Source organism: Eschrichtius robustus, chromosome 19, assembly GCF_028021215.1.
Source record: "Eschrichtius robustus isolate mEscRob2 chromosome 19, mEscRob2.pri, whole genome shotgun sequence".
Classification (NCBI taxonomy): Eukaryota; Metazoa; Chordata; class Mammalia; order Artiodactyla; family Eschrichtiidae; genus Eschrichtius; species Eschrichtius robustus.
The window spans coordinates 7,710,796-7,732,337 of NC_090842.1; the positions used below are offsets into that span (position 1 = coordinate 7,710,796).

A 21,542-nucleotide genomic window follows, 5' to 3' on the forward strand; every position below is an offset into this window, starting at 1 on the left:
GGCAGATTTCAAGTACCCAAAGAAAGGATGATAACAATTTCTACATCACCATGAAACTTGGACTCCTACAGAGATCGTATTAGTCTCCTTAAGAAGTTTCATCAGCATCATCTATGAGTCAAATTTTAGATTTAAATGGCAAGACAGGCTCATCAATAATTAGGCCTCGGAAAGCATCCAGATTAACAGCATAAAATAAATGCTTGTTACAAAACAGCTCTACAGGGCTGGATTTATATAGCAGAACACCCAACCAAGTCCTGTGCGACCGGGCAAAGGAAAGGCTTTAACATCAATGTGCAGCAAAACTTTAGATGATACAATAAAGCTGTAAAAACAGAAACAGACTCCCTCCCCACAACACAGACATGCCAAGCGGACCGAAAACAGCACGGAGCCCAGTCAACCTCACTTCACAGATGAGAAGACTAAGGCCCAGAAAAGTTGTGCAAGATGATCCAGGCTGGATTCTAGGCCCAATGTCTCCACTCCACCCTCACTAGACCAGCTTTCTCTCAAAAAACAGGGACAAAAACTGCCATTCTTATTGTTGGCTAACTCATCAAAGGATCCCAAAATCTTGGGAATCTTTCTTTCCTTTACTCTCCAGGACTAAAAGCTAAACAAACTCATGTTCCAACAGATTCCCTAGAAAAACCAAAATTCCCAAAAGTGGATACGGGACTGGAACCTGTACAGAGCCACTATAATGCCACTGCAGAATCACACGGCAATTCACTGCCAAATCCCTTCACATACATTACCCCCCAAGAACCACAGCTCACGAAAGAGAGGAGTCTGAACTCCACATCAGATCAAGGGAATTGTGCCAGAATGAGAAGAGCCTGACATGAAGCAAAGCAAACTTTGCAATATTCAAGAGAAAAGGAAATTTCCTGTAAGTCTCAGGGAACCTTTCCCAGAAGGTCTCAGGGTTGCTGAGAAAGGAAAGGGTTGCTGTGGGCTGTTGTTATAGCTATGAATTCAATGTCATCATTCTTAAAGGTCGTCAGCTACATTTAGATTTTGTTTTCCCAACAAACCAAAGGAAAAATGTCATTCAGGATCATGAGAAAATGCTGGGCAGAGGGCATGCTGGGAAAGTAGCATCCCACTTACTGGGGCGAGTGATGAACTATGGAAGCTCCTGCCTATCCTCCCTGAAGCATTTGAATCTTAGGCTGCGTGACACATACCCTACACAATCTTCTTTCAGGTTATCACTGGGGTTTTGTGGCCGAACTTGGGTTTTTTTCTGGCTTTTTCCTTTTATACTGAAAGTGTTTCTAGGGCAGTATGATTGCTAAGACGATCCGGAGGAAAAACAAATGTTAAACCAAAGATAAAGCACAGGAAAAGAGTAAACCAGTAAGGCTAAAAGACTTCTATATTAAGTAGAAAGTATGCCAAGTTAGTTGCTTTAATTCCTAGTGCAACAGTGTTGGATTGGTTCCCTTGGTTGATGATACAGAAGCAATATATAACAATGTTTCTAAACTGCACAACTTCAGACCCCTACAACAGTTACTAAAACCAGGCTAACTGAAGACATTAAACAAAACTCAGATTTTTATAAAACTTCAGAGACTACCAAACTTTTGAACTCCCAATCCATATATTAATGACATCACAGACCTAAATGCTTAAGCTTCAAAAGGGAAAGTGAGAAACATCAAGTTCTAGAACATACAAACTCATTTTGTTTCAACAGAATTCTTTAAGTTCCATTCAAACAAAACAGAGATGTTATAAAAGCCCAACATCATTGGTATCAAAAATTAAAGTTTGTTTCTAAGTAGTAACATGAATTAGTCATATTACTTTGAAGTAGCCTTGAGATTGATAATTTTAAAAGAACCCCAAGAACAAATATACCACTTCAACAGTCAAATAAAGTTACAGCAATTAGTCACTGAAAAAACACATATTGACTAATTCATATTTATCTGTAAAATGTCAAAAATATCTGCCCTGCCTACTGTACAAGATGGTTGAAAATGAAAATCAAAGTGAGACAGCATGTGAAAGTACTTAATAAGCACGTAAATCATAACATATTGTGTAAACTCTACCGCTTACTGACTTGCAAAGAATAGTTACATGCGAGTAATGCTGTAACTTGGTATGGTAAACGAGTAGGAGACTAGGTGTCACTAACCTGGAGTCTAATCCTGGTTCATCCATTAAATGCTAATAACCTCATTGTAATACAGATCACTAATGCCCACCGAGCACCACTTCTTTATCTGGAAAGTAAAAGAATGGGATTAGAGGGGTCTGAGGTCCCTTTTGGCTCTGCTACTACGATTAGTAATATTTCACATCTAAATTACTGCTAGCAGGACTTCCCTGGTGGTCCAGCGGTAAAGAATCCGCCTTACAATGCAGGGGACGTGGGTTCGAGCCCTGGTCGGGGGAACTAAGATCCCACATGCCGTGGGGCAACCAAGCCCGCGCGCCACAACTACTGAGCTCGCGCGTCTCAACTAGAGAGCCCACGCGCCCTGGAGGCTGCGCGCCACTAGAGAGAGAAAAACCCACAGGCCACAACTAGAGAGAAGCCCATGCGCTGCAACGAAAGATCCCGCGTACCCCAACAAAGATCCCGCGTGCCGCAACTAAGACCCGACGTAGCCAAGAATAAAATAAAATAAATAAATAATAAATAAATCTTTAAAAAAAAACTAAAAATAGAAAAAAAAATTACTGTTAGTCTAAATAACATTTCACATTACTAAATATTCTCATATGTGCCACCATGTCACAAGCGGATGCCCCACCTTTCCTAATTCAGCAGATACAGCAGTGATACCACTACCTTCGGAAACCTGTGTGCAGACCTGGGAGCGGCTCAAAGCACTATTACCTACTTCTTCACAGTGTGGGTCAAAGATTAAATGAGATGAAGATGCATTTTATCCCTCATTTATCAGACTAGTGCGCTGAAGCCAAGAAGAAGTCATCTACGGACAACTCGCTGAAGAGTGAAAGCTGGGAGCAGAAAGCAGGTGCAGGGCTCTTCTCAATCAGGGACAACTGAGCATCTGAAATGGAAACGCACCAGGGCTGGTCCTCTCATGTCCAATCTTCTGTGGCATAAAGGAAGGCAGTCCCTGCTTCAACCCATCTGCTAACCAGTAGGCACTGGTCTTTCTGTGTGCCAGGGATACGGTAATGAACAAAAGGAAAGTCCCTGGCCTCTTGGAGCTTACACTGTGGGTGGGGAAGATCCACAGAGTAAATGAGTAAAATACAGGGTATATTATAGTGGCAAGTGCTATGGAGAAAAATGAACCACGGAAAGGGAATAGAGAGCATGTATTTGGTGATTTGCAATTTTCTTTTAAGCCAGCTGGATGTCTCTTACAGAACTACAATAATACATCTAAAGTGGTTTTCCTAAGCATTTCCCCAAACAGGGAATACTTCGGATACAGGGAAGACGCTGGCCTGCTGATGCCAATTTTATATTGACTGCTCAAAGCTCTGAACTGCCAGCTATGAGATATCTGTCATGTTGGCAATCTAAATCCACACTAATGACAACTCACCCCAACTCCACCTTTAAATCCACAAAGAAAGAGTGCAAGTGGATTTAAGAAAGAGAGCCAGGAGGAGCCAGAAGTTACCAGAGCACTTGAACTGCTTCTGACTTAGCACAAATGTCTGCCAATACAAAGGTTAAAATGCAGTTTGTGTGCCGAGTTCTGCTAGGACAATGCACTAAGAATGCAGAGCACATCATTTTGCCTTTTCTGACCTGTCAATTCTAGTGACATTCTCTACTATTAGTCTATATTTAACCAGCTTACTAGGCAGTTTCTCCAGCTTCTAGCATTTTTTTTTCTTTTATTAAAAGAGTAACCCAGTTTGCAAGAAAGTTGCTGTAACATAACAGCCCCCTCAAGATGTGACACACTTGTATGAGCACTGTCCTATCAACCTTTAATTCACCTCGTTAGCTGAGCTGGCAAACCAGGTTAAGCTTTGTTTTAAAATGCCTTCTCCAAGTCGCTAAAATCTCATGGTCCTCGGGTTGTAACAGCATCCTGAGAATTACAGTAAGTCTTTTAAAATGTGCTACAGCTTACTTTAACGTCTACAACGCACTACCCTTCTTTTTTAAAAGAAGTTCCCACAAAGGGTGGAAAGTCACTTCTGCGAAGAACTTGGGGCTGGTTGGGGGGGGGGGGTGTCGGATCGTCCATCCTAAGAAAAAGATCCGATAGGGTTTTCCTTCTGCCCACACCCGGAGAGGTGTTTGTTTGGCTTCTCCGCGGGAGGGGCGCTCCCTGGCCGCTTTCGCGGCGCTGGACCCGGCCCACTGTGCGTCGATTTGGAGGCGAACGGCCGGCAAACTTCAGCCGGGATCCGCGGGCTGGGCCGGGGCGAAGGGGCAGCTCTTCCTGGGCGCCGCCCAGCCCTGCTCGCGGTCGCGGGGCCGGGTCCGGCCCAGGACGGCGTCTGGGGGCCTCCGGGGTTCTGAGGCCCCGGCCAGCGCCGGGCGGTGGGAACCCGAGGAGGGAGGGCGGGGGGAATGCGGTCCGGCGTCAACTCCAGGGGGAGTGGGGTCCGGTGGGGGGCACGGGCCCGGCCCGGCCGAAGCCATAGGGGCTGTCCTGCGGGGAGGCAGCGAGTGGGGCCCGGCCGGGGTGTCTGCCGGGAGGGACGCCGCGCTAAGCGGTGACCAGAGGGACCCCAGCGGCTGGGGGGTGGGGACCAGGGGCTCCGGGGACACGCCCGGCTCGCCCCGCCCCCGGGCTCCGGGCAGCGCGGGCCCGCCCGGCCCCCTCCTCACCTTATGTACGGGCTGGCAGCCGCCAGGATGTTCTTCTGCACCGGTATCTCCTCCCCGTCGAGGACCAGGTGCGCGTCGCAGAAGCGGGACTCCTCACGGAAAGAGCTGAGCGCTCGCAGTAGGCGCGTGGCGTGCTGAGGATCTGACACGGCGCTGCCCTCGGCCATCGCGGCGCCCGCTCCTCAGCCAGCCGGTCGGGCTCCGGACGCCGCCCAAACGGATGCCTCGAGCCGCCCGCGTCCAGCGCGCGCCCAGTCTGCACAGCCCGCTCGCGCCCGTCTGCCCGGCCCGGCTCTCAGCGCTGCGAGCAAAATCGGGAGCCTCCGAAACGCGCCTGCGCCGTGCGCCGCGCGAGAGTCCGGCGCCTTTAAGGAGCCGCGGTGTTGCGTCATTTCTGCGCGACGCCCCCCCCGCGCCCTTGTGCCCTCCCTCTCCCCCGGCGTCGCCGGAGGCTGCCAATCCGAAGCCTCGCTCCTCCTACTGAGCTACCGGTCCCCGAACGGGCGCTGCCGGGCGCGGTCCGCCGCTGAGAGCGATCGCTGCAGCGATGGAGGGGTGTGCGGGCAGGCTGGCACTCGGTGGTTGAGCCCGTGGCCTCTGGCGCCGTGAGTCTGAATTCGAGTCTCGGCTCTTCCACTCACTAGCTGTGTTACCATGGGTAAGGTGCCCATCCTTAATTTGTCCGTCTGCAAAATGAAGATGATATCTTAGTGTTGTTGCGGATTCATGTGAGATAACGCATGTAAGCGAGGGCGCAGTAGGTGTAGCGCTCATTATTTACGAGAGAAAAGGCGCTTCCCAGGTAAGAGCACAGAGACCCGAGAAAGCAGGCCCTGAAAAGAGCGTTTGGGTTGCGGGCGAGGGAGGAGATGGAGCAGAAGCAGGGCCTCCTTAGCAGTGGTAAGGAAGTTGGTCTTGATCCCGTAGGTGTTAGGAACCATGAGAGGGTTTTTAGCAGGTCGTTTCACGAAGATCACTCAGCTGCTGCGTGGAGAACTGGGGGTGGCGGGGGCGGGAGGGTGCCAAAGGCAGAAAAGTTCTTAAATATTGCCGTACTTGAGGGAAGGGAACGGTGGCCTGGATGGAAGGGTGATGATGGAGGTGGACAGTAGTGGATGGCTTTAAAAGAATAGGCAGAATTAGAAGGGAGAGGGAGTCCAGGATAATGTTCTGGGTTGAGTAACTAATTGCATGATGTTGGTACATTTCAGAGAGAGAGAGAAACGCTGAAGGGGTGGAAGGTAGAGAGGCCAGATGTTCAGATGTGACCAGGCTCCCCACCCAGTGAAGATCAAGGTGGTGACAGGAAGCAAATCTGGGGCAGCTTGGCCTGCAGAGCAAGCCCCATACTGTCTGAAGTTTCTGGGAAGGTTGCTAAGGGCACATGGGAATGTGGAATGTAGCCCCCGTTTTGTCCACACATTAGGGGCTCAACAAGCTTACAAGAAATTAGCAGTTTTACAAAGGCCAAGGACCGGAAGAATATGGTCAGTATTCCAGATAAGGCAGGATGGGGTTTTCACTGGATCAGCTGAGGCTTTTCCTTCTGTCAACTCAAAGGCTCCAATAAAGTCTTGGATCTTTACCCTGAACCAGTCAAGGATTTGGGGTTACTGGTGGGAATCAGGGTATATAACTCTGGTGGAGTCAGTGGCAAAAGAATAGATTGGGAGAAGGATGTTACTAGCGGAAAGTCCAGACATTTCCAGCTCAGTATTATGGATGAAATGATTAAAATGTCTAGGATTGGCTTCAAAACAAAACAAAGGGATGGAGTGAAGTGGGTGGAGGTATAAATGAATCAAAAGTGGCTATGAGTTACTACTTTTAAAGCCGGGTCATGAGTACATGGAGATTCGTTGTACTCGTTCGTCTCTATATTTTTGTGTACGTTGTAAAATGTCATGATACAAAGTCAATAAGATAAGCAGCTGGAGCTTATCTTCTCCATGATACCTGCCCAGTATTCATGGGAGCAGTCAACACTTCTTGCTTGAAGTTACTGCTGTACTTTGAACGTTGCTCTGGCAGGAAAATTACTGTAAGGGGTTTATTTATCCATGTCACCTGCTAGCTTGTATATGCAAGCATCTCCATTTCTAGCTGCCAAGCTCACTGCCTGGCCCTATTAGTGCTCAGTAAATGTTGGATGGATGGAGGGATTTTAAAAATTGTGAGCATCAGGCATTTAATAAATGTTTTCTGAATTGCAGTCTGTTTTCAGTTTGTGTCTGTCTTCTTTCTCAACTGGGTCGTTGTTGGAGTCAAAAATGATATATATGACAGAAAGAGTTCAAATCAAATACATAGGTGTTTGATAAACACTTACTGATCAATTACTTGGAATGCTGGTCTATTCTTCAAATGTCAGAGGTTCCAAAACAAAACAAAGAGCTCAAATAACAGAATCACCCTCAGGTAGCCAGTTTTCCCAGAATGGGAGTGTTGCCTTAGTTGAAGTAACTGGAGGTGAACGGGGATTAGTCAGGCAGGCTCTTCCTGGTAGAGGTAACCTTCTCTGGTGTTTTGACAGGAGGAAGGTATGGGAGGACCTGGGCAGAAGGTTGTAGACAGACCAGCATCAATCAGGGGAAAGGTAGTTGCTGGCTTGAGAGGTTCCCCTGTGCAACAGGCAGCAAATCGGCAGAAGATCTTTTAAATGCTCTCCATTCCACCCCCACTGTTTGCAATATTCCCCACCAACCACCTGCCTGAATCACTCATATTCATCCTTCAAAATCCAGCTCAGTGCCCTTCAGAGAACCTCCAACCTGTTTCTCAGGGCAGAGTCCCCATGCTGTGCCATGGTCGTGCCTTCTGTGCTGCATTTAGCTCACTGCGCTGTAATTAACTGGTTTATACGCGAGCTCCTCCAGGGTAGTAGCTGTGTTGCGTTTACATATTCCAAGAGACTTGCACAGTGCCTGGTGCTCAGTGGGTTATCCCTGAATGCTTCCCGTAATCTGTTAGAGGTGGCAAGTTGGTGAATGGGCCCAGGAGGCAGGATATAGCACAGTAGGGGCAGGTGGGACCACAGAGAGCTGAAGAACACACCCCCTGTGTCAGGTGGGAGGCTGCCCCTCACTTCCAGCTGATTGCTCCAGGGGATGAGGGCCCACGGGTGCCAAATCCAGCGATTTTTCAAGAGATCTGACAATTCAGATTCACATGTCCAGTGTCCCAGTTTTTCAACATTAGCCACGAATTCCATCTGAGAAAAAAAGATGCAGCATGTGTCTGCAGACAGGATCTGGCTTCCATTCATTTCCAGAGGCAATCAGAAGACCATCTTGGTTTACTGAGAAGGGAGTTAACAATCAAAAGAATGCTAGATTCTCAATAAAAATTGTTGAGTTGAACTCAAGTGCCCCAGAAAACCGCATCTTGGTTCTGTAGGGAAGGAAGAGGGCCCAAGTGTGGGAGGAAGGACTTGTGGGGCAGCTGCTACCAGAGCCACTCCTGGTTAGACCGTGGACTGTTCTGCAGCCTTTCTTGATATTGCTCAAACCGAGCCACCTTGATATTGTTTATGGCCATCAGAGTGGTGTATTTAGTGTTATTGTTTCCCTACATTCCATAGATATCAGACATCAGCTGTTGTGAAATGTGTAATCTCAGAGATTCGATACAGTCCCAGCAAGTTTCAGTCTCTGGTGACTATAACTATAGCCTCTTCAGAGGCTAAACAACCCCAGAGAAAGGATTCTTTTTTTCCTCTGAAGACTAAAAAGGATGTTTTCACAAGATACTAACAGTAGTCATTCATTCAACAAATATTTATTAAGCACCTGCTATATGATACCCATTGCAGAGGCACTGATGGTGAAAACAGACATAGTTACCTCCATGGTACCATTGTAGGGACTTTTTATTCTCTTTGTGCTTTTCTGATCATGTATCATTTTACAGTCAGGAAAAAACAAGTTTCATTTGCAAAAATAAAATACTTTGCTTCAAAAAATGAACGCTTAAAAGAAAGAAGAATCACCTTGGAGTTTGGGGTTTTATTTTAAAATAAATGTTAGAAAGAGGAATAAGAGTCCAGGAGAAGATAATGCAAGGAAAAAAATTAGTAGTTTGGAAGCGCTTTGGAAAATATTGCCTTCAGTGGATTCATTTTATTGAAGTGAAAACTGAAGCAAGATGATGAAGGACTCAGTCAAAGTCATACACGTGACCTAGTCGGGCAGAACAGACAGGCCCAGAGCTTCTGCCTTCCAGCCCTGTAAGCTTTTCCATTACACCAAGTTGACTCTTCATAAACATTAATTTGGTTGAGACAGTCTCTTCTGATTCATTTTAAGGCAGTCTTCAAATATTTTATTAGGTAAATCTGTCATTTGTCCAAATCTATATATAGCTCCTTTCTTTCCGAGAATCTGAGCTCTTCCAAATTGCTGAGTCAGAGAACATCTCAGTATTTATAACTCTTGAGAGTTGATTCTATATATTTACACAATATTCAGAGAAGTGTCTCAGAAACCAGTGAACTAATTAAGCTGTAATGAAGATAGTTTCTGTGTCTGTGCAAATCCATGCTGTATTCCCAGCACCTGGCACAGGGCCTGACACACAGTAGGTACTCAATAAATATTTGCTGAATGAATAAATGTTAATAAGTAGGGAGAACTGGGATTTTTCTGTCCACAAGGGATTACTTCACTTGTTGTTTTCCACAGTACCCCCATGAACTCCAAGCTGGTCTATGCAACAGCAGGCTAACATCTCTGGTTGAAAATAAACTCCTGATTTTACCCCTTAAACCGAATCATTCCCCAAATAAAGTGGCAGCATCATTCATTTAACCAAGGACAGAGATTTCGGGACATTCTTGATCTTTTTTCTCATGCCCTTCACCCAATTCACCAGCAAATCCTGCAGCTCCTCCTGCAGTCTGTGTCCTGAGTCCAGCCTCATCTCCTGACCCCCATCAGTACCACCTGAGTCCAGCCGCCAGTCAGCTCCCCCTGGACTCCTGCAATAGCCTCCTAGGCTGTGCTCCCTGTTCCTCTTGCCCCCTTGTGAGTTCTTTTCTCCCCGTAAGTTAATCAGATCAAGTTGCTTCCCAAAACAAAACCCTCCAATAGCTTCCCATCAAACTTAGGGGGAAAAAGTCCAAAGTAGAAAGCCCTGAGAGATGTGGCCTTGTACTTCCTCTGCGACCTCATTTCCTACCACTCTCCTCTCCCTCGATGTGCACTAACCAAACTGGCCTTCTTGCTGCTCCTTGGACAGGCCTCACATATGCCCACCCCAGGGCCTTTGCACTGGCTGATTTCTAAGCCTGGAAATGTCTTTCCTCATATTCTCAGACTTTGATCTTTCCTTCTGCATAGATCAGAGCTCAAATGTCAGCTCCTCAGAGAGGCCTTCACTTATCTCCCTGTATAATGAATGCTTCCCTCAACCTCCTTCATTTTTCCTCACTGCATTCAATGAGTACCTAAAATAATATATGTTTATTTGTGTATTGTGTGTCTCCTCTGATTACAAGTTTCATGAGGCCTGGCAGGAACTTCCTATTTTATTTATCACTGTATCGCCAGCCTCTAAAACAATGCATGGAATATAATTGATACACAATAAATATAGACTTACTGAAAGAAAGAAACAGACTGAAGGAAGGGAGGAAGGAAGAAAATCTTCCTGGATCTTTTCGTCCCTTGCTGCCTAACCTGACCCTGCCAACATGGAGAAAGATGAATTATCAAGAGTGATTCAAAGGACATGAAACTTCCAAGCCTCAGAAGGTCACGATATAACAGCTCTGGGCAGAGGTCGCCCCAGTTACTTCTTTCAAACCAAGTCCTGTGCAAGAACCTTTATTTCCTCCTTCGAGCCACACCATTTTCCACTTTGTACTCTTTAAATTTAGTTTGGATATTGTATGTTGTTTATATACCCCAAAGCATGCAAAAGATACTCAATTTCTGTCCTCCCCCTAGAATTCTAGCCAATACGCTGCTGATTTATTCTGCAGCATTTATATCATGTAAGTAATTTGCCTGCTCCTTAGACCTGTTTTAACGTGAAGTCATTTGAATTCCTTTAAGTCATTGGATTTCCTCACTACCTCCCCACGGGGTCTCTTTCTCCTATTCTTGGAGGCTCTGGGTTAATTACTCCACTTCTTCAGTTTCTCCCTCTGTAAAACTAGCATAATCGTAGTAACTTCCCAGAGCAGTTGTGAGGATTAAATGAGATGATACTAGTGAAGCACTGACAAGAAGGTCTGGCACATAATAGGTGCTCAGCAAGTGCTAAGTGTTTTTATGTTCATGATCGCTATCATCACCACAGTCATCCTCCTGGTTTTTAATGGCATTTTTCCCAGCTCACGAACTGTTAGCTTCCGGTTGACTTTCAAGTCAAAAATCTAGTCTCTTCACCTCTACAGTCCGGGCTCCACCAGCTACCTCCTCTCGGGTCTGGCTTGACAACTTCACGTCTCACTTCTCCCTGATGTAAATGCTGGACTGTAGTGAACTTAATCTATTTTCTGACTCCATCTGCCATTTTCCCTTCCTATTCCAGCTCTTTAAACATCCCTATTCTACTGCTTCTTATTTCATGCTCCACGTGTTTCATTTGATTTATTAACATTTAAATTCATTCTTATATTTTCGGAAATATGTTAGACATCTTTGCCTAGCAAGGTTTGAAACTAATTAACACTTTAATATATTTATTATCTTGGAAAAACATCTTGATTGAGGTATAACATAAAGTGTACGGCTCAATGAATTGCTCCATGTGAACTCACCAGCCGGATCAAGATAAAGAACATTCCCAGTAACCCAGAAGTTTCCCTCAGTGTTTCCAGTTAGTACCTCCCACAGGAAACCACTGTTCTGACTTCTATCACTATTGATTGGTTTTTCCTGTTCTTGAACCTTTGCATTTGGCATATTTCACTCCATACAGTGTCTTTGAAATTCTTCCATTTGTTACTTCGAAATTCTTCCATTTATTATTTGTAGCAATAGTTGGTTCTTTATTACTGTGACACTACCACTGCGTGATCTTTGAAATTCTTCCATTTGTTACTTGTAGCAATAGTTGGTTCTTTATTACTGTGACTCTACCACTGCGTGAATATACCACCATTTATGTATCTGTTTCCCTGTTGGCAGATACTTGGACTGTATCCAGTTTGGGGCTATTACAATAAAGCTATTATGAACATTCTCAAACAAGTCTTTGTTTGGGTGGACACATGCGCTTTTTTCCCTTGTGGATGTGCTGGAGTTCAGTTGCCCGGTCATAGAAAAGGCATATGTTCAGCTTCAGCAGATACTGCCAGTTTTCCAAAGTGGTTGTACCAAACTACACTCCCAACAGTTGTCTATGAGAGTTCCAGTTGCTCCACATCCCTCAATAATCGGTGGTGTTTTTGTTTTAATTACACCCATTCTGGTGGGTGTGTAGTGGTATCTTGTTTTTTAAATTTGTATTTCCCTAATGAATAACAATGTTGAGCACCTTTTTATATGCTTTTTGATCACTTGTATCTTTTTTTAAGTGCTTGTTTAACCTTTGTTTCATTTTTAAAAATTGGGTTTTCAAATCGATTTTTTTAGGAGTTCTTTTATTATGTGTATGGAACACAAATTTCTTCTCCCAACCTGTGGCTTCTGGAAGATCGTATGGAAAAACCCGAACGAACTTTTTGGCCAACCCAATACTTTCCCCTTAGAACATCGGCATAGGTTACATTCCCTACGTGCCATGATCCTGTCTTTCTCATCCTTCACTGGTCCCCCAAGTCCCTGTGCCTGACTCATGAGGTGTCCCACTATCTGGCCCGCTCCTCCCTCCCCACCCTCACCTTCTAGACCCACACCGCCCTCCATCCCAGACCCTCTGCACAGACGCAGCTCTTCATCCTGCCACCTCTTCCCTCCTGCCTGGACTCCTTCTCCCATGACTTTGGTGCCTGAAAAACTGCTCGCCGCTCCAGCACCTCCTCTGTGAAGCCTCTCCTGGCTTCTTTCTGTCTCTTTGTGCCTTGAAATCTGCCTCTGGAACCAGATTGCTGGGTTCAAACCCTCTTCTGTCCCTTTCCAGCTCTGTGGCCCTGAGGTTTAAATGGCCTAAACCTCAGATTCCTCACTGGGGAAAATTGTGGTTCCTGCTATATATGGTTTTGTGCAAATAAATGAGATGATCCAGGTACAACTGTTTAGCAGTGTCTCGCACGTAGTAAGTGCTCTTTAAATGTTTGATTTAAAAAAAAAAAGTCAAAAATAGTCATACATCACACTAATGACATTTATCTGTTAACATATTGGTCTTTTCACTAGACTGGGTATTTCTTGCAATCAGAAGTCATTACCTTAACTTTTGGAGTTTGTGGAGTTCTTAGTGCAGTTTGCTGTGCAGGGAGCTTTACATCCATTACCCCAACAGATGTTTACAACAACCTGCAAGGTAAGTATTAGGATCTCCATGCCATGGGGTTACAAAACTGAGGCTCCAGCCCACATCCCTCAGCTGATTCATAGAGGAGCCAGGATTTTGACTCCCTGATTCACTGCAGTTTTTGAGCCATTCATTGGACATCCTTGCCTCTCCATGTGTCCCCAGCACCTACACAGTGAGCTTGGTAAATATCTGATGAGTAGAATTGAGTCTAATAAACCCCAACGTACCCAAGCTTGTCAGAAAAGAACATGGGTTTATCTGTGCTGCTAAAGTTCTGAAGCTGACCCTCAAAGGCCAAGCAATTAGAGACTGAGATCCTTCTGGCAAAACAGACAGCACCTAGAGCAGGTGCCTGTTTTCAACTTTTCCCTCTCAGGAAACAGTGGTTTCAACATCAGTAAGTTGAAGGTGTGCTCTTTAATTGACACAATGCTACTTTTCCAGAGGAACAGGTTGTCGCTTTTCACAAAATTTGTCCTATTTAATGAAACGTTGTTTGCTGTCTTAGTTACCTACCATCTCTCCTATTGCTATATTACAGTCCCAGGCTTTTAAAATGCTGTACCAAGAGTCTTGGGAAGATCCTTTTCAGGCAGATTCTGGAAGCTTGGCCTCTCCAGCTCAATTGTAAATATCTTGAGAGCAGGAATCACCTCATATCCGTCTTTATCTCCCATGGCACCTGACTCGGTTAGGCAGGAATTCAATAAGTATTTGCCAAATCCATTACTGCCTGCTTATTTCATGCTGGGGACTGGGCTAAGCCTTGGGAAGGAGAAAGGAGGAATCACATTCAGATCTTACCCTCCAGGAGCTTCTAGGCCAACCCGGGAGATAAGAGTCAAACATAAACAAAAAGCATCTGATATGGAAAATGGTGTTTGTAATGGGGATTATAGCAGAGAGCTACACTGGGGTACCCCCCTCCCCCCGCCAACACACACCCAAAGCATCACTTGTACCTAAAGATTGCTGGGAAGTTCTTTGCTATTAAAATAAGCATGGACATACTGCGGAGTACACTCTAACACGTATATGCACTTTAAGGTAAAACGCAGATTTCAAGGTGCTGTATTTGGTAGACCTGTGCCCCCGCCTTTCTTTAGCTCCCCTCTCCTCTGCCTCTAGGAATGTTTTGGTGGGTGTGATGTTGAACGCTGCTATTGGCATCAGACAAAACCGGGTTTTCATTCAGGCTCTGCTCCATCACTTTCTAGCTGTGTGATTTTGAGCAAATGGTCTGAGCTCTCTGAACCTCAGATTATTCATGATTTTTATGAGGGTTAGTGTTTCATGTAAAGCTTTTGTCACATACACAGTAGCTTTTATGCCTGTTGTGAGAAAACAAGTGTGGGATGGATGGATGGATGGATGGATGGATGGAGCAGGGAACAGGCCAGTCTTGCCACAGCAAAAAAGGCACATTCCCTTTGACATGAACACTTTGCAATTCTATAGCATTTTATACACTTGAAGCATTTTCATAATCACACAAAAATCAAAGAAAGTAGAGCCGTCCCAATTCTACCTATGAGAAAAACTGAAGCCTCAAGAAATGCCCAGAGGGACTTCCCTGGTGGCGCAGTGGTTAAGAATCCGCCTGCCAATGCAGGGCACACGGGTTCAATCCCTGGTCCGGGAAGATCCCACCTGCCACAGAGCAACTAAGCCCGTGTGCCACAACTACTGAGCCTGTGCTCTAGAACCCATGCGCCACAACTACTGAGCCCTTGTGCCACAACTACTGAAGCCCGCGTGCCTAGAGCCTGTGCTCCCCAACAAGAGAAGCCACCGCAATGAGAAGCCCACGCACTGCAACGAAGAGTAGCCCCTGCTCGCTGCAACTAGAGAAAGCCTGCACGCAGCAACGAAGACCCAGTGCAGCCAAAAATAAATAAAGAGTCTTGCAAAGACTGAGATCGGTCATCTTGAGATTTGAGCCAGTGCCTGGTTCAGCATCTTTAACACAACAGCTTGGGGACTTGTTAGGGGATAGAGGATGGGGAGAAGGGGGCTGGCCTTTCAAACTGCTGCCTTTCCTTTCTGAGCTGTGTACGGCCTGTTAATTTGACCTACATGTTGTGAGACACAGAGTCACAGAATCCTCACGGCTGGGGTAGTGCAAAAGTCCTTCACTTTCCCTGTTGAGAAGCTGATACAAGCGATGGACTCTACTCTCCTTAAGAACATACAGACACACAAAAACTCACATACAGTTTCAGGAAGCCCCGGGTGCCCTGAAGCCCCTCCACCATGCCCCCTCAGGCGCTCAAGCCCCCTCTACAGAGACCATCCTGAGTCTGACCAACTGCAGAAACCACAAGTTCATTTCCTCCAGCAGACCAGTAGAAACAGTATAACCCAACATAACAAAGCCCTGCAACTTCAGCCAGGGACAACTCACCCTCCCAACTCTGCAATCATCCGAATTCTAAGAAGTCTCTCCTTCGATAAATGTCCAAAGTCAAACCATCCATTTCCCTCCCAGACTTTCGCAAGTCTTGGTGGAGATGAGAATTGAGGTTATCTGTGTTTTAGAAATCAAAATTGCCAGTGTGTTAATAGAAGGGGGAGACCTGTGAACAGGATTAATACAGAGGTTACCTAGAGTCGATTGGCTTCACTACAGGCAATGCCTTCATTGTCATGAAAGCCAAGACTGAGCACAAAAGATAAAGAACCGGATTGGCAGCCAAGGGAAATTTGGTGAGGCGTTCAGTTCATGTGTTCATTCAGCACTCATGTATCGAACACTTACTACGTGCCAGGCACTGTTCTAGACCCCCAGGATACATCTGAGACTAAAACAGAAAAATCCTCACCCTGAATGTAATCTTTGAGCTTACATTCTAGTGAGGGAGACGGACAAATACCAATAAACGTAATAAATAAGTCAATTTTATAGTATGCTAAAGGCAACAAGTGCTACCGGGGGGAAAAGGAATTAAGCTGGATGAAGGGATCAGAAGCGTGTGTTCAATGGAGGAAGCAAGTTGCAGTGTTCAACTAGGGTCAGGAAATCTGCACTGAAATAACATTTGAGCAAGACTTGAAGGCGAGGAGACCACATACTCATCTTGACCACACATCTTGAAGCCAAGATGATACCAGCGACAATACTAAATGGCTAACATTCATGTATTCACTCAACAAATATTTACTGAGTGCATTAAGAGCTAGGTGCTTGTGGTCGGCTGAATAATGGTCCCCAAAGATATCCAGGTCCTAATCCCTGGAACCTGTGTATGTCACCTATATGGCAAAATGGACTTTGCAGATGTCACAAAGTTAAGGATTTTAAAATAGGGAGATAATCCTGGATCATCCAGTGGGCCCTAAATGTAATCATGAGGGTCCTTATGCAAGAGGGAGATTTGACTTCATAGAAGGAAAAAAAGTGATGTAACAAACGTATGGATACGTTTGGGGGGAAAGTGGCGGGGAGGGGTGTGTGTGTGATGAACTGGGAGATTGGGATTGACATATATACACTAATATGTATAAAATGGATAACTAATAAGAACCTGCTGTATAAAAAAATAAATAAAATTCTAAAATTCAAAAAAAAAAAAAGTGATGTGACGATGAAAGCAGGGAAGAAAAGGTGAAGTGAGGCGGGACCATGAGCAAAGGAATGAGGGAGCAGGAAAACGCAAGGAAACAGACTCTTGCCTGGAGACTCCAGAAGGAAGCTGCCCTTCTGATGCCTTGATCTTATTCCCATAAGACTCATTTTAGACTTCTGACCCCAGAACTGTAAGAATAAATCTGTGTTGTTTTATGCCACCAGTTTGTGGTAATTTGTTACAGCAGCCATAGGAACCCAATACAGCGCTATTTTAGACAGGGATATAGTGAGAAACAAAACTGATGAAAATCCCTGCCATGTGGATGTCCCACCCTTGACCCCTCGTTCTGTGCCTGGCACTGGCCTGTGCCTTTGATACATAGCATCCTTTTAATGATCACATCCGTCCTAGGAGATGGCTGCTATTTGAACTGAGACCGTGTAACTCGGAGACCCTGTTCTCTGACCATTGGAGGGTCTTCTGGTCATGCCCGATTAGACTATGGCTATTTTGGGTGTGCCAGTGATCTGCTTATGTCATCTCTGATGCCACTGGTCACTCTGGGTGCCTGGGACACCGTCCCCGTCCTCTCTCACCACACCAGGAGTAAGGCCCCTCCGAAAGAGAGGAGGACCAGCCTTCGCTTGAGGGTTTACGAGTAGCATCCTCTGCATGAGCTGCCCCCATAATTTTCGCTAACTCAGATGGTTAGAGGCAACTAAGAGGCAGACACTTCTTCTAAGGGCTACAAGAATATTATTTAATCCTCACTGTAGCCCTGTGAGGCGGGTTCTAATGTTATCCCCATCTCACAGGTCAGGAGCCAGAGGCACAGAGAGTTTAAATAACTTATCAAAGGTCTTAAGACTAGTGAGGGTTGGGAGCCAAGATTCAACCTCTTAACTGTTTTTAAGGCTCATAAATAAAATAGCTAAAATTTATTGAAAACTGCTATGTGTCAGGCAATCTTCATTTAAATTTCATGACACTCTGAATGAGGGACATGTACTATCTCTATTTTATGGAAGATGAAACTGAGGCATCATCAGGTTTCGAGAGGATCAAAACCCAGGCAGTGAGGCTGGAGTCCCTGTTCTCACCTCTTGTGCTGTCCTTTAATTAAGAACCCACTTTGTCCCAGGCACTAAACGAAGCCCTGAGGGTGAAGAAGTGAATAAGATTAAGACAATAAAAGTAGTGGTTAAGAAGTTAGACTTGGGGGGCTTCCCTGGTGGCACAGTGGTTGGGAATCTGCCTGCTAATGCGGGGGACACGGGTTCGAGCCCTGGTCTGGGAGGGTCCCGCATGCCGCGGAGCAACTAGGCCCGTGAGCCACGATTACTGAGCCTGCGCGTCTGGAGCCTGTGCTCGGCAACAAGAGAGGCCTCGATAGTGAGAGGCCCGCGCACCGCGATGAAGAGTGGCCCCTGCTTGCCGCAACTGGAGAAAGCCCTCACACAGAAACAAAGACCCAACACAGCCATAAATAAATAAATAAATAAACCCAAAGTTTAGAAGTTAGACTTGGGGTCTCAGGAACCACCTGTGTGATCTCGGGAAAGTTACTTAACTGTTCTGAGACTCAGTTTTCTCATCCATAATATGAGAATGGTACCAGGCCTGACCTCAGGGCTGTTGCGAGGATTACGTGAGAACCAGCACTTACAGTGAGGTGTCAACACACATCAGCTGATGTTATACTGCTGTTACTATTATAATAAGCTCCGTTCCTGCCCTTAACCACAGAAGATGTACAAACAATATAGACATCACTGTTCCTTCCACATTGATTCTGATGATAATTTAAGGAAACCTGAACTAGGCTAAGACCTCTTGCCTGCCCAACCCAAAGGGCAGACTGAAGACAAAATCAGGGAACCTATGCCTTTCACAGGTCCCAACCTCCTGGAATGGATTAGCATCTCTAGGAACACCAGTCACCCTTGGCCCTCCTGGAACACAGTAGATGTACTTAAGGAAAGAAAAAACTGGAAAATCTTACCAGGGGATGTGACTCTGAATTGAACATGCATACACTGGACTTACCTGGAACTTCGCCAGGACCCAGTGATGAAGATGGAGGAAGATACTAAATCTCCACTGACTGAGGCTCCATCTTGGTTTCCTTGTCTCTGAACTAAGGCCTTGCTGGAACCAGCAGAGAGCTGCCCTACAGTTTCTTTTCACTGGTGGAAGGAACCATCTTCTAAGGAATGGTGGAGGAAAAGGAGATACATTTTTTTTCCTGTGTGGAAGGAAGATTTATCAACCCTAAATGGTGACTTTCATGTTGGGACAATTGGATATCCATATGCAAAAAAATGAAGTAGGACCCCTACCTCACACTGTATGCAAAAATTAACTCAAAATGGATCATGGACCTAAATGTAAGAGCTAAAACTATAACATTCATAGGAGTACATCTTTGGGACCATAGATTAAGTTATGATTTCTTAGATATGACACCAAAAGCAGAAGAGATAAAAGAAAAATCAGATTAAATTGGACTTCATCAAAATTTTAAAACTTTTGTATTTCAAAAGCACCATCAAGAAAGTGAAAAGACTACCCACAGAATGGGAGAAAATATTGCACAGCATATATGAGTAGATACTTCCCCAAAGAAGATATACAAATGGCCAATAAGCACATGGAAAGATGTTCAGCATCATTAGTTATTAGGAAAATGCCAATGAAAACTACAATGAGACACCACTTCATTTTATCTAGGATGACTGAAATAAAAACAGCAGACAATAAAAAATTAGGGAGGATGTGGATATACTGAAACTTTTTTTTTTTTTTTTTTTTAAAATTTTTATTTATTTATTTATTTATGGCTGTGTTGGTTCTTCGTTTTTGTGTGAGGGCTTTCTCCAGTTGTGGCGAGCGGGGGCCACTCTTCATTGCGGTGCGCGGGCCTCTCACTATCGCGGCCTCTCTTGTTGCGGAGCACAGGCTCCAGACGCGCAGGCTCAGTAATTGTGGCTCACGGGCCTAGTTGCTCCGCGGCATGTGGGATCTTCCCAGACCAGGGCTCGAACCCGTGTTGCCTGCATTGGCAGGCAGACTCTCAACCACTGCGCCACCAGGGAAGCCCTATACTGAAACTCTTAAACGCTGCTGGTGAAGCTGTAAAATGGTGCAGCCACTTTGAAAAACAGTTTGGCACCTCCTCAAAATGTTAAACCTATTTATACCATGACCCAGCAATTTCACTCCTGGGAATATATTCAAGAGAAATGAAGACATACGTCCACATTAAAGACTTGAACATGCGTGTTACTCATGACAGCTCAAAAGAGGAAACAACCCAGATGTCTCTCAACTGATGAGTGGATAAACAAAATGTGGTATGTTCATACAATGGAATATTATTTAGCCACAAAAGGAATGAAGTACTGATTCATACAACAACATAGATGAACCTTGAAAATATTATGCTAAGTGAAAGAACCCAGTCACAAAAAAACCCACATATTGCATGATTCAATTTATATGAAATGTCCAGACTAGGCAAATTCATACAGATAGAAAGTAGATTTATGTTTGCCTAGAACTGGGGGGAGGGGATGCAGAATGACGGGGGACTGCTCATGGGTACAGGGTTTCTTTTTGGGATGATGAAAATGTTCTAAAAATAGACAGTGATGATAGTTACACAATAGTGAATATACTAAAAACCACCGAATTGAATACTCTAAAAGAGTGAATTTTATGGTATATGAATTAGATCTCAAAAAAGCTATGATTAAAAAAAATTACTGGGAATTCCCTGGCGGTCCAGTGGTTAGGACTCCATGCTCTCATTGCTGAGGGCCTGGGTTCGATCCCTGGTTGGGGAACTAAGATCCCACAAGCCACGTGACGTGGCCAAAAAAAAAAATTACTATCGGTCCTTGATTGTCCTTGAAGAAACTATTGGAGACTTCTCTTTAGTTAATGCCAATTCCACTTCTTACCTGAGTACAGATAAACTGGGGCTCTGGCTGAAACTTGTCTTTTCTGCCATCTTCTATGCCACAATTCTACGCCCACAGAAGTTCTTGGTAAACTTCTATCTTTAGTTTACCAAGCTCTCTCCTGATTCCATGCCCCTTTCTTTATCTGCATTGCCCATTTCACCTGGTTACCTGCTACCATCCTTCACATATCAGCCATCCCTGGCTCCTGAGACAGTATGGGGTGTCCCCGGGGGTTCCCTTTTTACTGCCATTCCATTGAATTGTGTTGGTTTGTTCCTTGGCGCTGTGTCCTTCACTATGCTATATGCTCCCTGAGGACAGTGGAGGTACTCGTTCTGCTGACCCTTATATGCCAGCATAATCTTGGTCATCACTGAATGAATGAATGAATGAATGAGTGAGTGAGTGAATATATGCTTGAAAAGAACAAGTATCTGAATGGAGTGGAAAGATACAGAGGATAAGAAAGAATAGAGGAAAGGAAGAAGGGAGAATTTGGATTAAAGTTATATTCCCATGTACCTACTTTTTTTCCCTCTTGCCTGAGAAATGTGGATTTCTCAGCCCTATAGCCACATTGACCATTTGAGCCTCTCAGATTCTAGAATGGCTTCTTCTCAGTTTCCTATGAATCAAACCAAAACCTTTGGCCTTTCAAAGAACACCCGAACCTTGTTTTTCCACTCTTTGGCTCAGAAATCCAAAGTTGGGAATCTAGCTAAAGAAAATGACAATAACAAGCACCTGAATACAGAGAGGGATGCGACGTGGACCCTAAAAATAGAC

General features: G+C 45.0%; 1 protein-coding gene across 4 annotated transcripts in view; it reads right to left on the reverse strand.

The window, feature by feature from the left end:
• The window catches only part of GAN (gigaxonin), a 60,940-nt gene extending 55,859 nt beyond the window's left edge, over nucleotides 1-5,081 (reverse strand). For all 4 annotated transcript variants that reach the window (XM_068527764.1, XM_068527762.1, XM_068527763.1 and 1 more), the window contains exon 1: nucleotides 4,799-5,081. In XM_068527764.1, coding sequence (XP_068383865.1) covers nucleotides 4,799-4,965 — 167 coding nt within the window. In that variant the 5' untranslated portion in view covers nucleotides 4,966-5,081. The remainder of the gene's footprint in view (nucleotides 1-4,798) is intronic.
• Between the last annotated feature and the right edge of the window lie 16,461 nt (nucleotides 5,082-21,542).